This window comes from Parasteatoda tepidariorum, chromosome 5, assembly GCF_043381705.1.
Source record: "Parasteatoda tepidariorum isolate YZ-2023 chromosome 5, CAS_Ptep_4.0, whole genome shotgun sequence".
In the NCBI taxonomy this organism is placed as follows: domain Eukaryota; kingdom Metazoa; phylum Arthropoda; class Arachnida; order Araneae; family Theridiidae; genus Parasteatoda; species Parasteatoda tepidariorum.
In genome coordinates, this window is record NC_092208.1 from 69,372,158 (window position 1) to 69,397,085 (window position 24,928).

The window sequence follows — 24,928 nt, forward strand, 5'->3', positions numbered from 1 at the left end:
ATTCCAAAAATGGTCAAATAAATAAATATGATTTAATATAAAAATTACAGTATGCAAAAAAAAAAAAAGAAAGATTACCTCTAAATAACTTTTGATTTAGTGATTGAAACTTCATGCACTAGGATTAAATTATGAATCCTAGTTAGTACATGAAGTTTCTATTAAAAGAAAGACACAAAACTCTTCTCTGATTAAACATACCTTTTTTGTTGATGACGGATTTCGGTGCCTTACTCTCAAAATAAGGACAGTAGCTGGAATATATGGTCTTAATTGTCTGGTAAGGAAGAGCTGTTCAATGTTCAGACTCTTTAATTTGAATTTCACTTTTTGCATATTTTTTCCATGTTTCAAGAATTTTAAGATAATAAAAAAAAAATTTGCACACCATTATAAAATTAATTTATCTAAAAATTCCACGCAAAAATTAACTTTCAGTAATTATTATTTTTTTATTTGTCTTAATAACAGTCAAAAATTTTTTTTAATTATAAGGTATAAAAATTTCATAGAAAAGAACCATTAAAACACTTTAATGAATGTAACTTTATAAGATAAAATACCAAATTTGAACAAATTAAGTCAAATGATTCATAAAAAATAAAAATTTAAATAGACAACTTCATTAAATTACATTTCTCTTTAGCCATATTTGAATGATTTTTTTCAAATGTTGTATTTCACCATATAAAATTAAAATCTATAAAATGATATAAAACTTTACTGGTCATACAATTCTAAATTTTTTTTTAATACCATTATTTAAATAAAATAAAAAGTAATAAGTAGGTGCCTAAAAAACAATTTTTTGCATAGAATTACTTTTGAATAATGCGGGTTTTATGTAATCATAACCAAATCTGGTTTTTATGTAATCATAACCAAATCTGGTTTTTATGTAATCATAAACAAAACAATTTTCAATTTGATTAAAAAAGTTCTTGAGAAATGGCGAAATACACAAAAAGTAAAATTCCAGATTGCGGCTACCCCCTATATTTAGGGGGTCATTAAAAAAGGGTATGAGAAAGTATGTTTTTATATCTGATTTCGTAACTTAAAACAATCTCTCACGCAAAATAATTAGCATATTTGAGGGCACCCCTTTAAACCAGTAAGATTGAGTTTAAGTATATAAAAATCTGATAACTTAGGGTATTTTCTTTTTTTTTTGTGTGGGTGTGCACATTTTACAAACATAGAAAAAAGTTAATAGATAATTGCCAAAGAAATGAAAAACAAATCCCACCATTAGACTATAATTTAATATAAATATTAAAATACATAATTTACTGTACCTTTATAGCAACACTTCCTAATTGGAGAATCATTTCATCAGTGAGTGAACATACATTTTGCTGGCTTTCAGAAACTTCTTCAATCTTTGTCTCAGTTTCTGTAACATAAATAATTAAATAAGTATTTTTTCCTTCACATTTTACAATCCATACCAATCCAGTCATGGTGGCTGAGGGGATAGTTGTTGTTGTTGTAGTTCATTTACGCCACACTAGAGCAGCTGCACAATGGGCTATTGGTGACGGTCTGGGAAACATCCCTGAGGATGATCTGAAGACATGCCACCACAATTTTGATCCTCTGCAGAGGGGATGGCGCCCCCGCTTCGGTAGCGCAACGACCTGCGTGCGAAGTCGAGCTCTTTACGGTAGCGCAGTTTAACGAGGACCAATACCGCATATCCTCGGTCCCTACGCAGACTGATCCAAGTGGGTCACCCACCCGCACACTGACAGCAGCCAGTGATGCTTGACTTCGGGGATCTGCTGGGAACCGTGTCTTAATGATCAGTCCACTGCGGGTTGCTGAAGGGATAGAGCGTTCGTTATCATGAGTTCGAATCCCAGTGACAACTTGACCGTTACGAATTCTGCACCCGGCTCTGACCGACTACATAAACCGATAAAAAATATCCTCAGTGGTAGACAGAACATGGATTATAGTCTCTTTGCCATCTGGCTAATCGTGGGAGGCTTTCCCCCTCATGTAACACAAATGCGGGTTAGCTTCATAAAAAAATAAGTCTTCCACAAAGGCAAATATCTTCCAATACTTGATCCAGGAATTCTTTTGCCTTCTGGATCAGGTTCAAAATTACAAGGTTGCGCAGTTGAATATTGAAAACACATAATTGTGTCTGCTGTTCAACGATGGTTAGGATCGATACTAATCAAACCCACCTAATAAATAGGACAAAAATCAAGATCACTTAAAGAAGTAAACTATACTATCATAAATTCTACTTCTGGTTTATCTATGCATGCTAGGATTTATTTGGAGATTTCACTTCTCAGAAATTAATAACATTTGTAAACTGTTAAGATTAAGGATAATAAAGTTATAAGGGTTTTTATAAAGTTCATACTCCAATTTTAAGGAACTAATGATAAAAAATAAATAAATAAGCTAAGAAAAATTTAGTTGTAGGTTTTGATTATCATTACATTTTTATATTACATTTAGTTCACAATATTTCAAATGAGCAAAGAAGAAAATGCTTTTTTTTTCTATTTGCAGAAACAAGTAAAAAATAAACAGTTATAGAAAATCAGAAAATTTTGTTATTGGTCCTTAAGAAAACTAAAACAATTTAGTATTGATTTAGAGATAAAACTTTCCAACTAACTATTTATATCATAAATTAGTTTTACTTCATCCTCTTAAATAGTTTCAAAATTTTTTTTCTAGTTGAACATGGCCTTTTACTTGGATAGTGAACTATACAATTGGAGAAAAAACTAATACACAATTTCACATTTTGAAAAAATGAAGATTTTAAATGCATTGTACAATCCATTTACTATCTACATTTAGGGAAGATTTCCGTATGATCTGAGACAGAATGATCACTGAATTTTGGTGACTTCGAGGTCTCGCTAGCTCGCAAGAAAATTTATCCAATCCCCGAATTAAATCTTGCACATCCCAGAAAATATTTATAACACTAGTGACATTTTTATAACAATTTATGCAAAATGAAACCAGATAATTTCGTAATGGCGCAGCATTTATGAGTAGTTAGCAATAAAAAAACACAATAGAAGAATAAATTCATAAAAATATTAAACATAATGATTATTCATCGAGAATGATATTCTCAAACTCACTTCAGTGTCAATCACCAAAAAGTACAACAGAAAAGATAATCCTTAACACTGCGCCATATGAAAGATCCAACTTTTTTCCATAATTTTTATTTGTACAGAAAGAATATAGATCCATCTATGAGCTAAATTATTTCTTTTTAAAGGATAACAATACCAAGAAAATTTGAAAATAATCTGTTTTGGGCCTTAGTTTCGGATTGGATAGAAAGTGCGACGAGTTCTCTTCTACAAGCTTGTAGCTTTGTCTTACTATGCAGCTGCCTTGAGCTTACATATAAAGATAAAAACCTTCAATAATTTACAGACGGCGCTGCGAAATTATGAACCAACTATGACTGCCAATTATGACTGCCAACTAAAGGGGCCGTGATGGCACAGGGAATAGAGCTTTCGCCTTGCAATTAGGGAACAAGAATTCAAATCCCAACGATGACTTGTCGATACGCATTCCGTACCCGGCTTCCACTGACCACAGTGCTGGCATGAAATATACTCAGTGGTAGATGAATCATGGGTTAGAGTCCCCTTGCTGTTAGGCTAACCGAGGAAGGTTTTCGTGGTTTTTCACTCCTTGTAATGCAAATGCCAGTTCCAGTTAGTTTCATCAAAAAAAGTTTCCCTGATACTTGATCCAGGAGTTCCCTTGTCTTCTGGGTTGGATTAAAAATCACAAGGCTACGGAGGTGAACACTAGTTGTCGCAAGCTCAAGAATTAAACCGACGGTTATAAAATAAAATTACAACTGTAGAAAAATGTACAAAGAAAACAATGGAATAAAAAAATTTAGTATTTATTATTAGATAGAGAATTATTAACTCTTATATTTGAAACAGACAAAAAATTACCATCTGAATATTTCTGCAGGCCACGGGAATGCATCAAAAATTGAGCGTGATGAAAAGTCCATTTTCTTCGTTAAACTTGAAGTGAAATTTTTTTTCGAAATTTATATCGTTTGAAAGTTATATCGTTTGAAAGTTATTGCAATTTTAATTGTTTTTAAGGCAAATTTTTTAAAAAATCTTTTTGCTTTTTTTAAAAAAAAGAGTATTTATTTATTGCTGTAGAAAATTTATCGCTCTGGCGATCTTCCTTTATTGCTCGCATCTGATATAAAACGTAACAAAAAATAAAAAAATAAATATAATAAAAAGACAAGAAAGTGAAAGAAAAGATTTTACCAGATATGAATCTTAATATTAGCATCGAGATTTTTAAAAATATAAAAGATAAAAACTGTTTGCTACTTGATCTGCTATACGATATAAGGCTATCGTATTGTTATATGTTTATAACATGTAAAATTACATCATTTATTACTTCTTATTGTGTTGCACTTTCAGTATTTCAAAATTTTTCTTTTAGTGCAGTTTATTACTTTTCAAATACATGTATCCTTTCAATTCGTTATGATTAATATATTAACAAAATGTGTTTAAATAAAGTTATAATAATTAGATATTTTATAAACAAAATAAAGCTTTTAATCGATTTTTAACGGAAAAAAATTATGAATGTGAAGCAACCACGGTAGGTAAGTGGAGCGAACAGGGAGTGAAACCTTACATTTTTATAAAACATGTATTAACAAAAGTTTCTTTGCTTAATAATTATACAAAGTTAACAAATATGTATCTGTTTTCTGAGAAAAATATCGACATTTTAGAGAGAAATAATGATTTAAGTTTGGTAATCATGGGGAGTTGGTGAGCCCAGTGAACAGGGGACGAAACTCCTTGCTCCTAGAGTTTTAAATAATTGAAACTATAAAGTATCGACAGTTTAGTTTGCGCCATTGCCTAATGCGAAAACCTATGCGATTCAAGTTTTCTTTCTGAACTGAGATAATTAAAATTTTTGAACCGTTAAAACCGCTAAAACCATTCAAATTTCAGGATTATACTATAGACGACTCTATAATTTTAAAACAGACACACAGTTAAATTTCTCATTTTATGGCTGGGAATAATGATAATATGGTAATTTGTACTACATGTTGCCACTTTTGATTACATACTCATAATACCAAAATAAAAACTTAAAAAAATTCATTTACATCTCACCTCCAATGACGACTTTTCTTCTCTTCTGTCCAATGTCGGTAGATTTTATTTGAATTTCATCATTTTCATCTCTTTTCAAAACAATCATATCTGGTTCTTCTGAACCTGATACGACAGACTAAAATACCGTTACACAAAAAATATCATTAAAACAAATACATTTGCAACAACTTTAAAAATATGAAATCAGATGAATATCTATAGAGCAACAAAAAGATGATGAAGTAAAAGTTTTTAAATTCTAACTCTTGCACTTTGGTAGAATTGGATATATTTATACCGATTCTAAAAGCGTAATGGTCACCTTTAATAACACCTGAAGAGAGTTTACACATTAGTTGACGTATATTAATATTCAATCGGGAAATGAACATAAACGCAATCAAAATGTAAGTAACCACTACTGAGAGAGGTGAGACGGGTTAATAAAAAATTCGATTTGCTCCGATTTGATTGCCTGTTTCGATTAATTACTTTTTAACTCATTTTTTAATTTCTCCTGCCACGAAATAGGTCTTAATTGGTTTGTGATTCATTATTAGATTTTGACAGTGGCGTTTGTTTTTTCCACGCTTAAATATCAATTTGTAATTTCAAATGTGTATAGTTTCATTCATTTTTTTTAAAAATATGGATTTAAAAATATCATATATCAAGGATGGTGATTGCAGAGCACCCTTTATGCATTGATATAAATAGGCCATAATGGGCATTAAATTCTTAAAAAAAGAAATAAAGAAGTCCCCTGGGCTAGGTACTTCGAACCTAAATTTAATACTGGGATTGATTATGTGTTTATCTTATATTAGTGCTAAAACCACCATAATCACCATGAATAAACTCATAATAAAAGGAGTGAAATAAAGTTTGGTTGAGAGATAGAGAAACTAATGTGGTACAGCTTAATCGGACTGTAGAAAAATATTGAAGCATTAAAATTGTTTTTTAATTAATTGCGTTTTAATTGGTTAAAACATTTTGGAACTATCAGTTGGCAATAAGAAAACATCTATGTTAAATATTTTGTGATCTTGGCATCTTTTTTTGTGAGTAATATTTGAAAAACACATTTCTAAAATAAAATTACCTCTCCAAGTCCATAGTTTGCAGTCACTGACATCAAAGTTGGATTACCATTTAAAGGATCACAAGTAAATAACACACCAGCAACTTCACAAGGTATCATTTCTTGGATAACTACTGCCATGGGTGAATTATAGCACTGTCCATAACGCCTGCATCAAGAAAGAATGGACTGAATATCACACTTGAGCAAAATGTAACCGCATGCCTACCAACTTTTACTTTTTACAAAAAAGTTTTTCTCTAGTTTTAGGGAAATTCTATCCAAGCCTTTCAATTAATTACAAGTTTTCAATTTCTTATCAAGATTAGGATACAATCATATTTACCCGTATTAGTTGGCAGGCTTAAGTGAGTAATAATCTTTATTGGCAGTTGTGCTAAATTACGTTTGTACCAAGATATAAGTTTCATATTTAATCCATGTTTTTTTCCCTTTCTTTTTCTTCTTAGATAAATAGAAATATTAAAAATGTTTACCATGTATTTAGTTCTACCTACCATATTCCGCCTTCTCTGCCAATGAACCGCAAAGTGGCGAATTCACGCAAACGGACGATTATGTGGAACTCAGAAGTTGTCAATTTGTTTGGGCGGACCAAGTGATCATGACAGGAAAATTTTTAACCTTCTTATTTGCACTTAAAATACTAATACCGAGGATTTCAAACAATGGTGTAGAAGGCAGCGTGAATAAGCATGGATGCGGGGAGTGTTGATTAGGTGAAAATTGAGATTTTATTCTAAAGTGTTATAATATTTTGTAGGAAACTAAATCAATCATAACTTTGCACATGCACTAAAATTTCTTACCAAATTTCGTAACTTATCGTTGATGGAGTCTTGTAATACATTAAATCCAAATGAATTGCGAGTACCTAGGCATTTCCTATTGGTCGTACGTTTTCGTTTCGTTGCATAATTTCCAAAAAAAAAAGTTAAGTGCCATTTTGAGTTTTTTTCATTTGATTGTCTTATTGGTACAACATGCAGGCTGATAAGCCTTATTTCAAGTAGAAGGACAGGTAGCACGATATAGATGATAGTACAAAGATACGTCCAGCGTAACAGAGGGATTCAAACCTGCTACCTCAACGCTATACTGCTTTGCCAGGGGGCCCCTTTTCTTTTGAGGGAGTAGACGATTGTTCGGCGATATTTGATTGGAAGACTCCAAAACAGCTTGAAAGACGAGTTCATATGGAAGTGGCTCTCATGGTACTCGACTATATGCCGAGCCATGTCTCTTTGCGACATGTCAGGTTCAATGAATCAGTGAGAGACCATCAAGGCTGGTACTGAGTAACCAGTAAAACAGTCTAGAATTAAAGTGAAAACAAAAATATGTCTGTCCTGTTAGCCATTTATAACCGCTTTTTTTCCCATTTTAATTCTGCACGAATGCATTTATGACTTCCCAAAGTGGTTAAGGACTATTCATTTTTTATTTGACTGATATGACACTGAGTTCATACTTTTTATACTGTTAAAAATTCTTTCTATTTTGTTTTTTAAATAAAACTTTAATCAAACAAATTAAAATTTTTTTATTAAATTTGTTTTTATTTTTTAAAATTATTTATTTAAAAAAAAACGTGTTTTCTTACCTTTTATATTCAGTGGCAACAAAACTGAACTGTGATGCCCAACATTTTTTTACAGCGAGCAGAATCTAGAAAATGGAATTAGTATTTACGAATGAACTACTAAAGGATTCGAGTACATTTTTTTCAAAAATATAAAAGCTGGATACTCTATTTCCCTTTTTTAAATTTATTTCGGTTTCAGGACAACTATATTTCCTAGTCCTAGTATGAAAATGAATCTTGGAACTTGGGGCAGAGCAGCGGTCTTTATCCCATCCATCTTTACGTAATTTAATCGCTGAATTGAAAATATCGAAGCTAGCAGTCGGTGGGGTTGCTAAGGACAGCTATATTTAAATTATTAAATATATATATGTAGTGCTCCTTCTCTATTTTTTCTCGTAACTCTTGAGCCGTGGCTTTTCATTAATCATTATTTTGTGATTTCCAATTTTCGCAGTCATATTTTAATTATTTTTAATATCCTTTTCTATAAGGATGACAACATAATGAATTTTCTATGCTTTTATTGAGATCAAGAATAAGGAATCTATTTACAATTTATATACAATTGGAGCACCGCTCCGAGACACATCTTTATCCCTCCATTTCCAAAATTTAAGTGTGCACTTTTTTAACGTAACACATGTTCATGTCATGTGATCTATATAATCCATCCAGACCTCTTTTGTTTATATCTTCTTTGTTAGAAGCGGCACGCCGTAATATCTGAAGACCAGATGGAGATGAATTAATATCTCAACATAGTCTTGATTTAAATGGGAATTCGGTTTCTTTAAGGCATTTTATTGCGCGGGTGGATTCATTTTACAAATAAAGATTTCATCGCTATTCAACGGAGCTTACTATATACGCGAAGGGCTAAGTTAAGTACGTGAAAGAGAAATTTAATGTTCTCAGAAACCAGATAAGCTTATTCGCAGATAGATATAATTCTTTTTGAGTTTAGTCTCAAAAGATCCTTTTAATTTTATTAAGGTAGTATTTTAGATATTACATATATTATTAAATATATATTACAATAATTAAGTATTCTTTGAAAGAAAAGTGGTAGTCAAATTATAAATTATCAACTTAGGTTGTGGACTTATTTCCTACCAATACAATGGGAATAAGCTGTCCTGCCAAAGTTTAATTTCCTCCTGGAAGAACCTCCACAAATGGTAGTGAAAGACTAATTTAAATACAATAGATATAAATATAAATAATTATAGATAAAAATAAATTTTCACAATTGCTATGACTTGACTTGGTGAATAAGAAGATCTTTGCTCTACGCTTTTATCCTCTGTGCTGTAAGGACGAGTTCGGTTGAAGGTGGTGAGTTGAGTTGTTGATGATGATGGAAGAGTGAAAGTACATGATGTTCATGAAGAAACTTAAACTAATTCAATGCAGAATTTGCAGTTTTCCGGGAAATCCAAGTACAGAATTTTGCAGTTCCAATATGCTCTCGGAGAGTTTAAATTGATGATAATGAATAAGTGAAGATACAAAATGATCGTGAAGAACTAATTCGTTCCGAGAACTCAAAATCAAATTTTGGTTCCAACACTTTTGAAGAGACAGGAAAACTATTAGAAAAAAAAATACTTTTTTCCCCAGGCGATCAGAGAGGCTAACACAAATGAAATGAAAGTTCTGTTATCTTTGCATATATAGCATTTAATTGGATTGGTTACTTCGGAGATGCGAGATTAAAATATGCTATGACTCGCTATAACTTGCTTTTATATATAAGATGAATTAATTTGCATTTAATGGTAGACAAAATTATACAAAATTAAATATACACTACATGAATACAAGAATTAAAAAGATATTTATAAGATGCATTACCACTTTAATTATAAAAAAAATTCAAAATAAAAAGTAATATTTTTAAAACCACGTTTTAGTAGTGGAGAATAATAATTAAGAAAAAAATTGAAAAACGAAAAACGTGGGGCTCATGAAATACATAACAGTAATGTTATATTAGTGTGTGTATGTGTGCTCTTGAGAATATGTGTATGTATATCAGTAATTGTAATTGTATCTGAATGTGGATCTGGAATATGCTTTTGTATATGCATATGTATGTGGATGTATATGTGGCTGTGCATGTGTATGAGTAAGAAAATGTGTATATGTATGTGTATATGTACTGTTATGTATTTCATGCGCCCCACGTTTTTCGTTTTTCAATTTTTTTCTTAATTATTATTCTCCACTACTAAAACGTGGTTTTTAAAAATATTACTTTTTATTTTGAATTTTTTTATTTTAAACTATGATTTTTTTAATTTTTAATTTTTATTTTATATTTTTAAAAAATTATTATTTTTTAATTATTATTCTTCACTACAAAAAACGTGGTTTTTAAAAATATATATTTTTATTTAGATTATTTTTCTTAGTCAAGAGTAGTCAAGACTACTACAAGACCACTACTAAAGTAATAGAACTTTTATTTTAAATTAGGGATACAAAAATCTTTATAGAAAAACAATACCTTTACGACTTTCATTAGTTTTATGCTGATGACAACCAAAACAATCTGGAAATGAATGAGGAAAAACTGGATCCTACCACGTGATTTTTCAGCCAATAAAAATACTCCGACAACAAAAATCTTTTCACCTGACACGTAATAATTTGAAATAATGGAATCGACAACAAAAGACAATCTCGAAAATAATTTTTTTTTTAAATTTTAATTTTATTTTACTTTGCATGTCTTTTTTCTCTTCATTTTCATGCATTGTCATCCAATTCTGAACTGTGTGCTAAATTTGAAGTTTGTAGTTAGTCGGGAAGTTAGTTTAAAATCGATTACAAAATTCCACCCGGACAGACATACACGAAGGCAAGTTTATATAAACGTGGTAATAAAATGAAATACTACGGACAATCCATAGCTTATAGCTGCTATGAATAAGGATTATGTTAAGCAGGCTAATTTCATCGTGAAAGATCACCAATTTAATCGTATATAGTTGATTATCATGAATTTATCGGGTCGTTCGGAAAGTTCGTGCCTATTTTCGATAGGTGGAACTTACAAAGGTTTGCCAAAGATATTCGGGTGGTAGTAAAATTTATACGATAAAATATGTTTTTTGTTTTAGGAAATGGATCATTAAATTTTCCTAATCACAAAGGCTTAGAAACTTATTGCTTGGATAGAAGTCTGATATCTGCTAGATGAGTATTACCTAAATTGAGGAGGTTGCGAAATTATGATCAAACCGAATCTCTGAAATAACGATTGGCAATAATTTATTAAACATTTTTTAAAAACAATTTTGACCTTAATCACAGTATAATTACAATATTTGTTTATCTCTTTGTAATAAGTAAAAAAATCCATGAAATCTGTTACAATTTTTATTTTAAATAAAAAATTAACTCTTAACACCCGCAATTAACAGTGTCCAAAAAAACGTAAGCCTTAGCATCGTTTCAAATGTTTTATTTAACTAGGAGGAAAAAAAACTTTCCTTTTTATTTATGATGTATTTTCGATTAATTTGATTGAAATATCTATTTAAAAAATTTTAGTAAAATCTGTAGTACATAAAAATTGATAGTATTTTTAAAAGAAACATACCTCATCAATTCCTGATATTCCTAAAAATGTTTCCATTTGTCCGGCAGCAGACATTTGCTCAGTATCCTCACCTACAAAAATATATAATAATAACATTAACAGCAACAACAACAATAATAATAACAACAATAATTTTCATTATTTGAAATAATTAAAAAAAGCTAGACACATTTATATATTATCTAAGATTTTGGAGAAAAACGATGCAAAGTTTGTATTTTGAAGTATCTAAACGATGTATCTCGAAATTACTCTTTTAACGCTTATTACAATGGTTAAAAAATATGAATGTAACCACTTGAAAATTATAAGACAGATCTCAGTATACACACACTTATAATTATTTCACTTGGAAATTATAAGATATTACTCTATAATCACCATTTGAAAAATTATATGACATAGTTCTGTATTCATACTGTTAACCTTACTTCACTTGAAAATTGTTCTAGTAAGTACAATTTTCGAATTATAACCGGTGAGACATAGAATGCTTTAATATCATTAAAAGGACGGACATGCATTTAAAGACGTATCATATGATTGAGTGCTATAAAGATATTATATTTAAAACATAAACGATCAGCGCTTGATGTTTGCTTACAAAATGAATTCTTGTGTAAACTTATCACTATAAAAATTATAATTAAGATATTACTTTGCATTCACCACCTGAAAATTATAAGACATAACTCTGAATTCACACACTCACTTTTATTGAAAGGGCCGGGATAGCCTGATCGGCAGGGCATTGGGCCCATGCCCGAGAGTTCGTGGGTTCGAACCCCGCCGGCCGAAGACTACCCGTGTAGTAAAATGGTGACTGATGCATGTTAAATCTGTCGAGTTGCAAAGTCCTCCATGTTCCCATAACAAATCAACACCTCTGGGGTTATTGAATTGGAGATTGATCGTTTTCTGATATAGGTCAAAATTACGATCTGTGGATGAATGCATGGATGTATGAATGGGTCCGCCCTATAAACGGGCGTCACGTAATGGGTGTGGCAGAAGTCGAATTCTTGGCCATAGATGGCTCCACTGGAAAACAAGAACAATCGCACCCCTCTGCCTTAACAGGCATACGAAAGCAAGCAAGCAAGCACTCTTATTGAACTTGAAAATTGCAAAACATGCTTAATAATTCTCATTTACGGAGCCGTTGAGGCTTAGGGGATAGAGTACTCGTCCCCTTTGAGGTGAACCGGGTTCAAATCCAAGCACTGTCTGGTTGATTCGAATTCCGAACCCGTCTCTCACTGACGACAATTCCGTCTCCCACAGTGCTGACTTAAAATATTCTTAGTGGTAGACGGATCATGAGAGAGAGTCCTCTTGTCACCAGGCTAACTGTGGGAGGCTTTCGTGGGGTTTTTCCCCATGTAACGCAAATGTGGGTCAGTTCCATCAAAACGTCCTCCACGAAGGAAAATTTATCCCAATGATTGATACCGGAGTGCTCTTGTCTTCTGGATTGGGTTCAAAATTGCGATGCTTAGAAGTTGAACATCAGTAGTCTTAAATACAAAATTGGGTCGACTGTTCAAGGATGGTTATAAAAATAAAATAAATACTCATTTACGAATGAGAAATAAAATTTCGATTACCTGTTGCTGAGGACCGGATAGCAAACTTTTGAGAATGAAGTTTTTCTTTAAAATGGTTCTTAAGCTCTTCTTCAATGACGCAATGAAGCAAAATTGGAAAGTTGTTGTTGATAACCAGCGTTTGGACCCTGCAAATGATTATACATAAAGATGGAAGTACTTTGTAAAGATAATTTAACTGTAAAGTAATATTAACTTGAATTACCTCTTACACGCTTCCATTACTTCTTCAGGTTTGCTATTTTTTCTAAAAATAAATAAATAAATAAAATAAAAAAAATTTAATATTTAGGGCTAATATATTTATTATATTCGATAATTATGTAATTTTCGTCCCCACTTTTTAAAATTTGTAAGAATCCTGACTACCCCATACCTGCCAACTTTTAATCCTTTCCATTATAATTTTTCCCAGTGGTATAAAAATGGAATTAAAACTTCAATTTTAGGCAAACAAATACGTTGTATTTGAGAAAACTTAAGTTGAGAACCATGATAGTAACGCTTATTAATATATGTGCTTAATTTTTGTAAGAATAGTGGTGATCAAAATCATTTAAAAATTAAATTTATAAAAGAAAAATAGTATATATTTACTACCACTTTAAATATGAAAATAAAATCTTCCGGAAAATCCGGAAGAGTTGGCAGGTATGATACCCTGAAGCTATTATCCCTTCACTGCGTAAGTGATGCAATAATGTCCTTTGAATAAAATACAACGGTACTGAAACGTACAGAGTGCAAATATTTTATGGACAATATTACAAAAGCATTGTACATAATATATGATAATATTCACATTGAATAATAATAATTGTTTAATAACCAGCAAAGTTTACAAGCAAATTAATCTTTGTTTAGGTGTTAAATATTATACCTGACAAAATTCACATAGAATAGGAAGTTGAACCATCAACAAATTATATTGGCAACTTAAACCATTGACTGAGTTTTGTAATATATTTATTCAAATGTACCATAACAGCATTTGATTAGAAAAGATTTGATTTGAATAACATTTGATTTGAATACTATTCATATACAGGCAAGGCGTTTTCCATTAAGATAAAGCGTTGAATACATTTGTGTCAACTTTTGTTTTGAAACATTTAATTTCTTGATATCTCGAGAGCTTTCTAAACGAATTTAAAATTTTTTGCGCACAAGTAAAAAATTTATTTATCCAAAGTAAATTCCATGCAAAATATAACTTTTAATAAATATTTATTTTTTATTATTTTATTTAAAAATGGACGAAAAAATTTTGAATTCTCAGAAACACAATTTTTTACATTGTTTTAAATAATAGAATTTTTACATGGTTAAACACAAAATTTAAGCGAAAGTGGTCAAATAGTGTCTAAGAAATCAAATTTCAATTATCTGGAACTTTGTTACCGATATCGCTCTAATTTTGTATTTCATCATTTAAAATTGCAATCTTTAAAAGGATGTAAAAATTGTATATACATTACAATTCAAAAATTTTTCGACTTTGATTAAATACAGTAATGAAAAATAATAAATATTAAATAAAAATTACATTTTGCATAGAATTATTTTTGCCGAAACAAATGATATAATTAAATGTAAAAAATTTTCAATTTGCTTAACAAGTTTTCAAGACATGATGAATTATGCAAAAAATAAAATTAACATTAAGGTGTCTAAACTTTGAACCGCTCTCTTGACTAAACTATAACGACCATATTTCCCAGATTGCGGCTACAATACATAATTTGAGGATCAGAAATTAGAAAAAAATTTATGTTTATTTAAAAAAAAACATTCTTGTGTCTGATTTAGTAACTAAAGATATTGTCTGCACTAATTAATTTGCATAGTTGAGATCACCCCCTCAAACCATTAAGATTGAGTCATAGAACATGAAGATTTGATCATTAGACCAAAAGTTAATTCTGGTTCGTTTTTTACTTTGAGCACTGTGTATACCTTTTCGTCCGGACGAGGAATTTTGCCAAGGATTCGAAAAATATATCCTAAGGACTTTCATTACCGAAAACTCACAATAGGTTTCTCTCCATATACCTCCATATACTCCGATACACTCTCGATTATCCGTGAGCGGTTTATCCGGTTTGTGGATTATCCGTGCTCATTCCAGAGTCACAAAAAATATAAAGAGAAACATTTTCAAAATTAAAAAACTTTTGATTCATGAGGTTATGACACTACAAAATTTCTAGAAGCAATATTCGTTATTGGATTACAGTGTATGGAATATCAGCAGCATGGTCAAGGGTAAAATCGTCTATGTTATCACGATCTTGGAGAGAGATCATACCGCTTGATGAACAATCTTCTTCAGATGTTCAAGAAAAATAGGATAACAGTATTTTCGAACAAGCAAAAAGAATCTAAGGTTTCGAAATTCTTGATGAAGGAAATTTAGAAGATTGGTTTCCAGTGTTTGACAGATGAAGGCATCGTTGTGTTGTTAAATCAAATAGTGATGATGGTAACTGATGCAGAAGATGTAGTAAATGAGGGAAATACAATTTCTCATACTGCTGCTCTGTGGAAACTTTATTAGATTATATGGGAGGATTTGATTACGGTGACATTACTGCGGTTCGTAAAATATGTGGTAAAAGGCGAAGACGCATTACACCTTTTTTTAAAAGGAAAATTCCTAGTCTGATGTTTTACAGCGTGCAAATGTGAGTAATTTTTATATTTTTTTGTACTGATATTGATTTTTTCTGTAATAAAAGGAGTTTTCGGATTATCCGTGTTTCACGATTGTCCGTTCGACCTGTCCCGGTGATTATCCCGGATAATCGGGAGTGCACCGTAATTCAGAGTGAAAAATGTTCTTTTTGTAAGTATAGGTTTTTTGTTTCTACTTAGAGTATTATATAGGTTAAAAAAAAAACAAGAGAATAACTTACTTATATGAGATTTGTTCAAGTATCCGTATTTCGTTCAATATGGGTTTAGTCACAAAACTGGAATACGCTGCTGTTGTTACAACAACACCATCGGGTACGGTGAACTAAAAATAACATTGATCAAAATATGAACATAATATGAATAAAAAATTTTTTTTCATCCAATCCATCATCAGTTTTAAGAGGTCATGAAATAAAAAGAGTACCCGATTTTAAAATTTATTATTTAAGACATTTCGTGACCGTAAATCCTAATAACTCCAGTCAGTCTTGAGGTAGGTTTATGTTCATTCCTTCGGACTACTAGAGTGAGCAGTAAGAAGACCTTCGCTCTTTAAGGAGGTTGTTGTTCATTTACGTTGCACTAGAGCTGCACAATGGGTTATTGGCGACGGTCTAGGAAACATCCCTGAGGATGATCCGAAGACATGCCATAGCAATTTTGATCTTCTGCGGAAGGTTCCCTATTTTGGTAGCCCGACAACCTGCTCACGAAGTCGAGCACTTTACGGTAGAACAGTTTAGCGAGTATATCTCACACCCTCGGTCCCTAAGCAGGCTTATCAAAGTGGTCACCCACCCGCTTACTGGCTGCAGCCAGTAATGTGTGACTTCGGTGTTCTATTGGGAACCGTGTCTTTAAGATCAGCCAAATGCGGAACGCAGTCTGTCTTGAAGTTTAAGTACATAACATAGAATATTTTAGTATTCTCTTCTACATAAACTTTAGAGAGAGACCAAAAATGAATAATGAAAAACCAATCATAATTAATGAAAAAATTAAAACCCTTTCGACAGTGCTTAACCTCTCCGGTGTAGTGTAGCGGAGATGCCAACTGCTCTATATTCGATAAGATGCCGGCCAGGTGGCCGAGCGGTCAGCGTGCCTGACTGTGAAGCCAATGGTTGCGGGTTCGAATCCCGCTCAGGGCATGGATGTTTCTCTCTGTGTGTGTTCTTTATTATATGATGTGTGAATGTGGCCCACCCTATAAACGGGTCTGTGGCGTGGGTAATGTTGCTCGCTTCCGTGACTTAGGTTCACAGGTGCCCACTGGGTAACGTTAAATGAGTAACACCTCCGGCATCTTCCTAGGCGAGGAACGAAAGTTCAGTGCCTGCCGTTAAAAAAAAAATATTTGATAAAATATTTTTAATAAAAGGTAGAGCTTTATGAACTAAACTTTGTAAATTCTCTGTTAATATTGCCAACATTTTACAAGGGTCAACACGGCCTGCCTGTAACAACAGGGTTGTCAACTGCTCCGCTTTCTGCAAAAATTTTAATAAATTGGAACCGAATTATATAGTAAAACTTGTTAAATAAGAATTATTTCGCCTACACTTTAAAAGTGTCACCTCGAGATAACTGCCATAAAGTTGGATTTCATATGATACTTTGAATTTTTGATAAGTACTGAGGGAAAATTAAATGAAAAATACTAAACTAAAAATTACTTAAAATTCGTTATCTCTAGAAAATAATTTTTTTCCAAAGCGGAGCAAGTTGGCAGCTCTGTAGCAAAGTGACGTAAGAAAATAAGCACGAGTTTTGGAATTATTTAGAAGTAATGGTGAGTAAAAACACTCGAGTATAACTCGAACTGAGACAACTGAGTATAACTCGAATTTACTAAACCAAGAAACATATATTAAAAGACTATCACTCGAAAATATTAATCCGCCGCCCGGAGTAAATTGGCATCTTTAATTGTAGCCAGTCTGACAACACTAATTCAACAAATGTTACAAATCACTAGAAATGTAAAACTAATTGCTTTTAAACATTCAGGATCCACTATTCTTTGAACAGCAAAGAGCTAAGTATGTTGCTTCACTTAAAATGTACTGTCTAAAACTAAAATTACGTGTTTTTAATTGTATTACCCCTCCAGAGTTAGAATAAGCTGAATAGTTGCAGACCAATTGGATGAAACTAACCCGCATTTGCGTTTTACGGAAAAGAAAACCGCGAAAACCTCCCACGGTTAGCTGGACGGCAATGGGACTAACCCATGATCCGTCCACCACTGAGGATATTTTAGGTCATCACTGCGGTCAGTGCGAGCAGGATGTGCGATTCATATCTACCAGATATCGTTGAGATTCGAACCCAGGTCACTAAGGTGAGCACTCTATCCCCTGGCTCGTACATTGTAATTGAGCAATATTTACTATAAATACAGTGTAGTTGCTACTTTTGTTATTAACGAAATGAAAATTATCATTTTGTATTAAATTAATCATGCTCTGCTATTTTGTATATCACTTTTCATTTCTAACTCGTTCTGTTGTTTCAGATAGGTACGCTATTTTAGTAGTTTCATATCTACGACAGCAGTTAGCGCTTTTATCTTTTAGTGCATAGCCGCTTTACACTATCAAGACACCATTTTTATAAATCTAGCTGAAACTGTTCGAAAGTTGAAAATATAAATATAGTATTCAGTAGGCACACTGTATTACGGAAGATAAAATTAAAATTTTTTATCAAACTGTTAAGAATAATGTGAGGCCAATCACCACAAAGAAAGAATTAAAATAAACAAAAAAGTTTATTTTTTGGATGCAAACCGAAAAAAAACAACTAAGGTTGTGATGGTATTTAAAAATAGACATAAATAATACACTTTGGAGCTGCGCATTAAATATAGTTTATAGGCAAACAGCTATACGCAGAAGGTAAAAAGCGGAAAAAATATTATATTTTGTAAAAAATTAGAAAATGGTCTCATAATGGCGAGAAGCATGTAAAAGCCACCATTTTGTTAACTTTTTTTTCTTTTTACCTTACTAGATTGTTTTTACGGAGGTCGTTCGAATGCGCTAATATTGGCCACATTTCAACAGTGTGTTGCATTAGAATTACTTAGTCCAATAGAACTTTTCAGGAAACCTTTTAACCTCTAACTAATATATTAGGTTTATCTTACCTCCATCTTTGATATAGTTAACTTCGAAAATAATTCGTCAGGTTTTGATAAAGATTTCATTTTTTGTTCTCTCCCTTACATATTAGTATTTTTTATTTTAATACTATTTTTATACCATAAAACTCATCACCTCCGATACTATGTTTTCATTTCAGAAAAGGATTTCAAAAATGTAGATTAAGGGCGGTGATTAATAACCTTAATATGTAATAAAATTGATTTCTTCTTACACTTCCAAAATTTTCACTCAAATAAGTGAGTTTCCCCAACGATGAACCTTTACCACCCGTCACCTCAGGTAGCTGGCAAATATCTTCTTTAAATGACACTACATTCGGAATTTCTGAAATGAAATTTAAGCAATTTCAGCGTACATTTCAATCAAAGAAATTAAGATGTATTGTAAAATAAAATAACCATATTCTTTATATGGTATGAAAAATAATAAGCAAATGATTTAAACATATCATGTTAGTTCAGAGTTTGTGCGGTCAGTGCTCCTCCAGCACCTCCTAAAAGAGGAAAGGCATTCGCATGAAATCTGATCTTTTAGTTGATATTTTCTCGTTGTGACAAACCTTATTATTTAGCCCCACTGCGCAGTTTATGTTTGTTCCTTCAGACTACTAGAATGAGTAATAAGGAAACCTTCGCTCTTAAGTAGGGATTGTCAAGATCGCATAGCTTCATCCTGGCTATCTTTACTTGTGAATACCTATGTTGAAACTGTTAATTATATCTTGAGTGTCGCACATATTTTTCTCCTTTCGAAAACAAGCTAGAATTTAAATTAATTTGTTATAAGTGCTTTTTCCTTTGCCGTCTACTGGCAGAATGATTTAGAATAGTGGTAACAAACTTGAAGGTAAGATAGATCAAGATTTGCGAAGCAACCCATAAACTTATATGTCCTCGCACATCGCTAGAGGCACCTTCTCGTTACATATTGGCTATTCATGCGCATTTGTAACATTTGATTGAATTAACTAAATCATCTTACTATCGTCTAATTTCATGTTTTCTGGGATTCATTGTTGAAAATTGTATTTAAATAGACTCAGGAAGAGCAATTTCATCGCAGTTTAAAGATTTAAATTAAAATAGCGAAAGGTAAGATAATTTAGATTTATTAAAAATAGTGTTTGAAATGAGCGATAACAGCCAGTTCAGAATGGGGAGGGACCTCCTGTGTTCTTGCAGTTATGGGTTGCTTTTCAAATCTCAACCCTTATAATTCCCTCACTCCAAGTTTGTAATAGTTGTCCTGAATCTTCCCGAAGGAAAAAGGAAAGATATTACCTCTTGGGACTTGAATTTTCTTCGCATTATAACAACTACATTCTATTTTCTTTGAAGGTGATCTGGAAAAAAAAATTAATAAAATTTAATTATTCATAATTCAGTATGAGCAAAATAACTTTGTTTAGTTTTAGAGTTTTATTGAATCCCTTAGTAGGGCTTGGTGAGGTAATATGTGATGTGTTCGATTTTCATATGTAGAGTGCGCAAAAAAATAAATAAAAAAATAATGGATTAGCCTGAATAACTTTTGACCTAATGATCCGATCTTTACGCTTATAATTAAACTTAATGGTTCTGGGAATAGACCTCAAATATGCAAATTAATTAGAGCTGACTATATTTGAAGTTGCGAAATCAGGCACAAAAATGTACCTTTTCCTTTACGTACTTTTTTCTTTGCCTTTTTCTTTACGGATTCTGATTTCTGGCCCCCTTAATATAGGGGATAGCTGCAATTTGGAAAATATGGCAGTAATAGTTGGTCCAAAAAAAAAACAACGGTCCACAGTTTTGACCCCTTAATGTTAATTTTTCTTTTTGCATATTGCCTTTGACACAGAATTTTTATGAAACATATTTTTCTTGCTTTTTTTCATTACTTTGTATTAACTTAGGTCAAAATAAATGAAAAGTAATACATCTAATAATTTCGGTTATGAAATACAGTAGAAAACACCGGTGTTTTCTCCTATGTTAAAATTCCAAACATGACTCACTTCCAAACATTAATTTCCCAAATTTGAAACTGTTTAGATCTAAAAGAAACAACTATTCATAATTGAAATGTCTTTAATTTACTATATAAACTATTAATACATTTTTGAATATGAATGAAAAAAATTAAACGATTTTTTTTAAATTTTATATATGGTTGACCTTGTAAAGCTAAGCGCAGATGGATCTAGGGGTTAAAATTTTTCGTAAGACTTCCGAGTTACTCCCCTCGACTGATTTTTGCGCCTAATATTGAAAAACCGCACCATCAAATATTACTATACTTGCAGTGTTTTCAATACGACACGTGTTTTCAATCTAACTTTCAACGAAACAAGTAACAAATGAATTCGTAAGACTCCGCAAGCTTGCTATGATGCTACCCAAAAAATAACTAACGCTGCTATTTTACACAAATATAGCCAAATAAGGGATATTACTCAAAACATGGCTAACCTTACACTTTGTTTATGCTGTGATATTAATTTTGTGAAATTTTTTTTAGGCTCACGACCTGTCAGAATTTATAAATTACAGAAAATTTTTATGAATGGTAAAATTACGTCTAAATTAAAATACAAATTACAATAATAAAACTTTCTAGAGTATTAAGCCTGCAAACACATTGCATCGTAAGCATAACACAGGCGGAGGGATACACCGGAAGTTTTCTAAATTTTTTCCGGTTTTAGGAATTTTGTTATTATTGTTTACATTCAATTAACCATCTATATTTAAGTAGAAATATAATCCCGATAATCTAACAGCTTTTTTTTTTCTTGGTAACTATTAGACCAGTGACACCCAATTTTTCCGGCTATGGAACCCTAAATAATCAACCCACTTTCGACGGAATCCCTCTTTTATAAATAAAGTTTATTAAGATAATTGTAAAAGTTATAGGCTATAAGAGACTATTAAATATTTAATTAGATGCATGAGGATTTTAATTGTTTCATGAATAATAATCTTAAGTTTTGTTTTATGTCCGCAATCGAATTTGCAGTCCTAGTTATGAATTAGTTTTTGGTAAGCTGAAAAGGAATTAAATAAGACAATTTATGGTCTACTTTGAAATGAAAACTTAAAGGAACTGCGTGGAAAATGGTTACTGAAGAAACTTATTTCTTTACTAAAGATATTAGTTACTTTGTTTTGAGTCGAAAAGCGTGGTGGGAAATACTACTGCAATATTTTATAAATGCTTGTTCTTTTCATTATAAGTTCAATATATTGTTATTAGAAATATTATATTTTCTTTTAAAAAATCCCATTTCTATTTCTTTGGCATTTTGCTTGAGATAATTTCATAAAGGCAACTGAAACATTAAATAAATTACGACTTATAAGTTAGATCTAAATATAACCTGAGGTTTCGAAACTTTTCACTGGTTATAAAAATTTCTAACTCTCGTAACCCTTTAACTCTTCCACGGAGTCGTAGGTTTCCGTGGAACACCAATTGTGTTGAGGTTTGAGTTCGAGATTACTTAGATAGTTTGAGTTTCCTGTGCTGGCAACATCTTTCTTGTTTTTATATTCCTTTTGATGTAAATAAAAGTTAAGTTTTCTGTTTGTTCTACGTGACTTTCAGTCTAATTTACTCTCAAGGCTGGTGGGAACGCCTAATAGGCGTTGTCAAGCGATGTCTACGAAAGGTACTCGGACGAGCACTTCTTGACGAGGAAGGTCTGTCCACGGCCCTTATTGGAATAGAAGCCGCTCTGAACAGCCGACCATTGGTATACGAAGATGGAAAAGATGACAGTTCCACAGCCTTAACACCAAGCCATTTCTTGACAGGACGAAAACTAACGGCCATTCCATCCAGCCCAAATAACAACACAAAGCTAAGAAAAATCTACAAGCAGCAGCAGGACTTACTCGACTGCTTTTGGAAAAAATGGTCCAAGGAATATTTGCTTCATTTGCGGTCATTTCATCAAGTTCGTAATCAGGACAATATCATTAACATCCGAATTGGCGATATTGTACTTCTACAAGAAGATGTCCGACCACGTCACATGTGGAAGAAAGCTAGAGTGGTGAACTTGCACGAAGGACGAGAAGGAAAAATAAGATCCTGTGAGCTTAGAGTTAATGGTCATAATATAACCCGTCCGGTGGCTCTGGTCATGACCCTCGAGGTCGACCAGGGTGGGGAGGATGTTGAGGTTTGAGTTCGAGATTACTTAGATAGTTTGAGTTTCCTGTGCTGGCAACATCTTTCTTGTTTTTATATTCCTTTTGATGTAAATAAAAGTTAAGTTTTCAGTTTGTTCTACGTGACTTTCAGTCTGATTTTCTCTCAACAAAATCCAACAAATTGGGTACCGCTGTATTAGACTGTTTATTATGACTAAAAAATTTCAAAATCTATTTTTGCTAGCAATTAAAGCATTAATATAATAGGTAAATGGGACACCGGAGTCAACCTTTTGAGTCAAAAGGATAAGGAATAAAAAACTAGTTGCGCAAAACAAATAAAATGATTTCAAACAATTAATATTTTGTTGTACTCATGCCTAAAATTTTTTTGGGAAATTAATTTACGCGATTTATCAAACATTGAAAACAACTTACCTTTTGAAAAGGATTCCGTATCCTTTTTCATCGCTTAAGTGTAACTCCAAAACTTTTAAATTGTTTGTAATCTCATTTGAAGAAATGATATCCGAAGATGATCCAAAAAGCTCGTACGGAAAAAGGTCTGTGAAATAGAATAAACACATTTAAGATGAAACATCATACTTCAAAATATCTAATAAAAATTAATATTATGTACTAAGTCAAAAAATTGTTCCACATACCGATCGAATTTCATTTGAAATATTGTATAATTATGCCAAAATGAAAGAAAAATCCGAATTATAATATTATAATTTATTAAAAATCAATTAATTATATGTATACAATGGACAAATAAAAAAAGAATCACTAATAATTTTGCTGCCTGTATCATTTCATTTCCTGTAATTGCTACTGAATTATTCGTAGTTGTTACGAAAGTATTTTCCCAGTGGTAACATAGACGTGCGAATAGGCATTAATATCTTACTACTTATATTGCAAATGTTTACCAATTAATATGTCCCGAAATCAAGAAAATTGCGCCATCAAAGCAAGAGTAATTACAATATTTATGTGCTCAGATTTAGACCGATAGTTTCACCAGGATATAGTCACTGTCCATACATCTTTCTGGGAACGGCCTGATTTATAACAGATTGTGACTTCCCCTAAGTCTGGAGTTGTCATCTTCGAATTATTTTATATGGAGATATTTAAAAAAAGTTAGGTACGCAGTATGCCCTACATCTGATACCGAGATAAAGGAGAAAATTAAACAAGAGATCAAAAATGTTTTCCCGCATATGTTGGCTCATCTCTTCGATAATCCTATTAACACTGCTTTTCGAAGCTGTGTTGCCAAGGAAATAAGAGTTTAAGTGCCTTATACTTGAAGCAATGCGATTATTTTAAACTATACATATAAACTTGCCGTGAAGAATTATCTGGGGTTTTAGAACGGACAAATTACTTAAATACTTAAAAAAATATTATCCTTTTTTTTTAAATATCGCCAACTTGGAGACATTTTTTCATTTAGATTAAATTATCAAAATTGCTACATTATTCTCAGTTTTTGCTAATTTTTACGAGCCCAGGTAATGCAGCATTGGAGTATGTTTTAAAATATTAAAAAATTAGACCACTGGTTATTGCAGAATACTCAGGATGGCCTTAACAATATATATTTGGATAATGTTACGGGACAAACGTTTCTAAACATAATTTGATCTGAAATAGAATTGGAATTACCTGTATTGAACTTCGATTTTATCTTATCGTTTTCAGTTTCATCTACTTTAGTAATGGTAGTTGATATTCTTTCAATGGTTTTCAGTTCCGTGTCAGACTGAACAACGAAGCCAAATGAGAAACTAATTTGTGTAAGGTAAAAAAATAATTTTATTTTTTAGTAT

The 24,928-nt window shown here is 31.8% G+C and overlaps 1 protein-coding gene across 1 annotated transcript in view; it reads right to left on the reverse strand.

Moving 5' to 3' along the window:
- The window catches only part of LOC107451606 (rifampicin phosphotransferase), a 73,841-nt gene that overhangs the window by 32,329 nt on the left and 16,584 nt on the right, over window positions 1-24,928 (reverse strand). The window contains exons 9-20 of the mRNA XM_043043172.2: window positions 24,765-24,886; window positions 23,526-23,652; window positions 20,226-20,287; window positions 19,157-19,269; window positions 15,994-16,097; window positions 13,284-13,325; window positions 13,079-13,206; window positions 11,472-11,542; window positions 7,880-7,944; window positions 6,277-6,424; window positions 5,190-5,307; window positions 1,299-1,396 (exon numbers count right to left, since the gene is read on the reverse strand). Of these exons, the coding sequence (XP_042899106.1) occupies window positions 1,299-1,396; window positions 5,190-5,307; window positions 6,277-6,424; window positions 7,880-7,944; window positions 11,472-11,542; window positions 13,079-13,206; window positions 13,284-13,325; window positions 15,994-16,097; window positions 19,157-19,269; window positions 20,226-20,287; window positions 23,526-23,652; window positions 24,765-24,886 (1,198 nt within the window). The remainder of the gene's footprint in view (window positions 1-1,298; window positions 1,397-5,189; window positions 5,308-6,276; window positions 6,425-7,879; window positions 7,945-11,471; window positions 11,543-13,078; window positions 13,207-13,283; window positions 13,326-15,993; window positions 16,098-19,156; window positions 19,270-20,225; window positions 20,288-23,525; window positions 23,653-24,764; window positions 24,887-24,928) is intronic.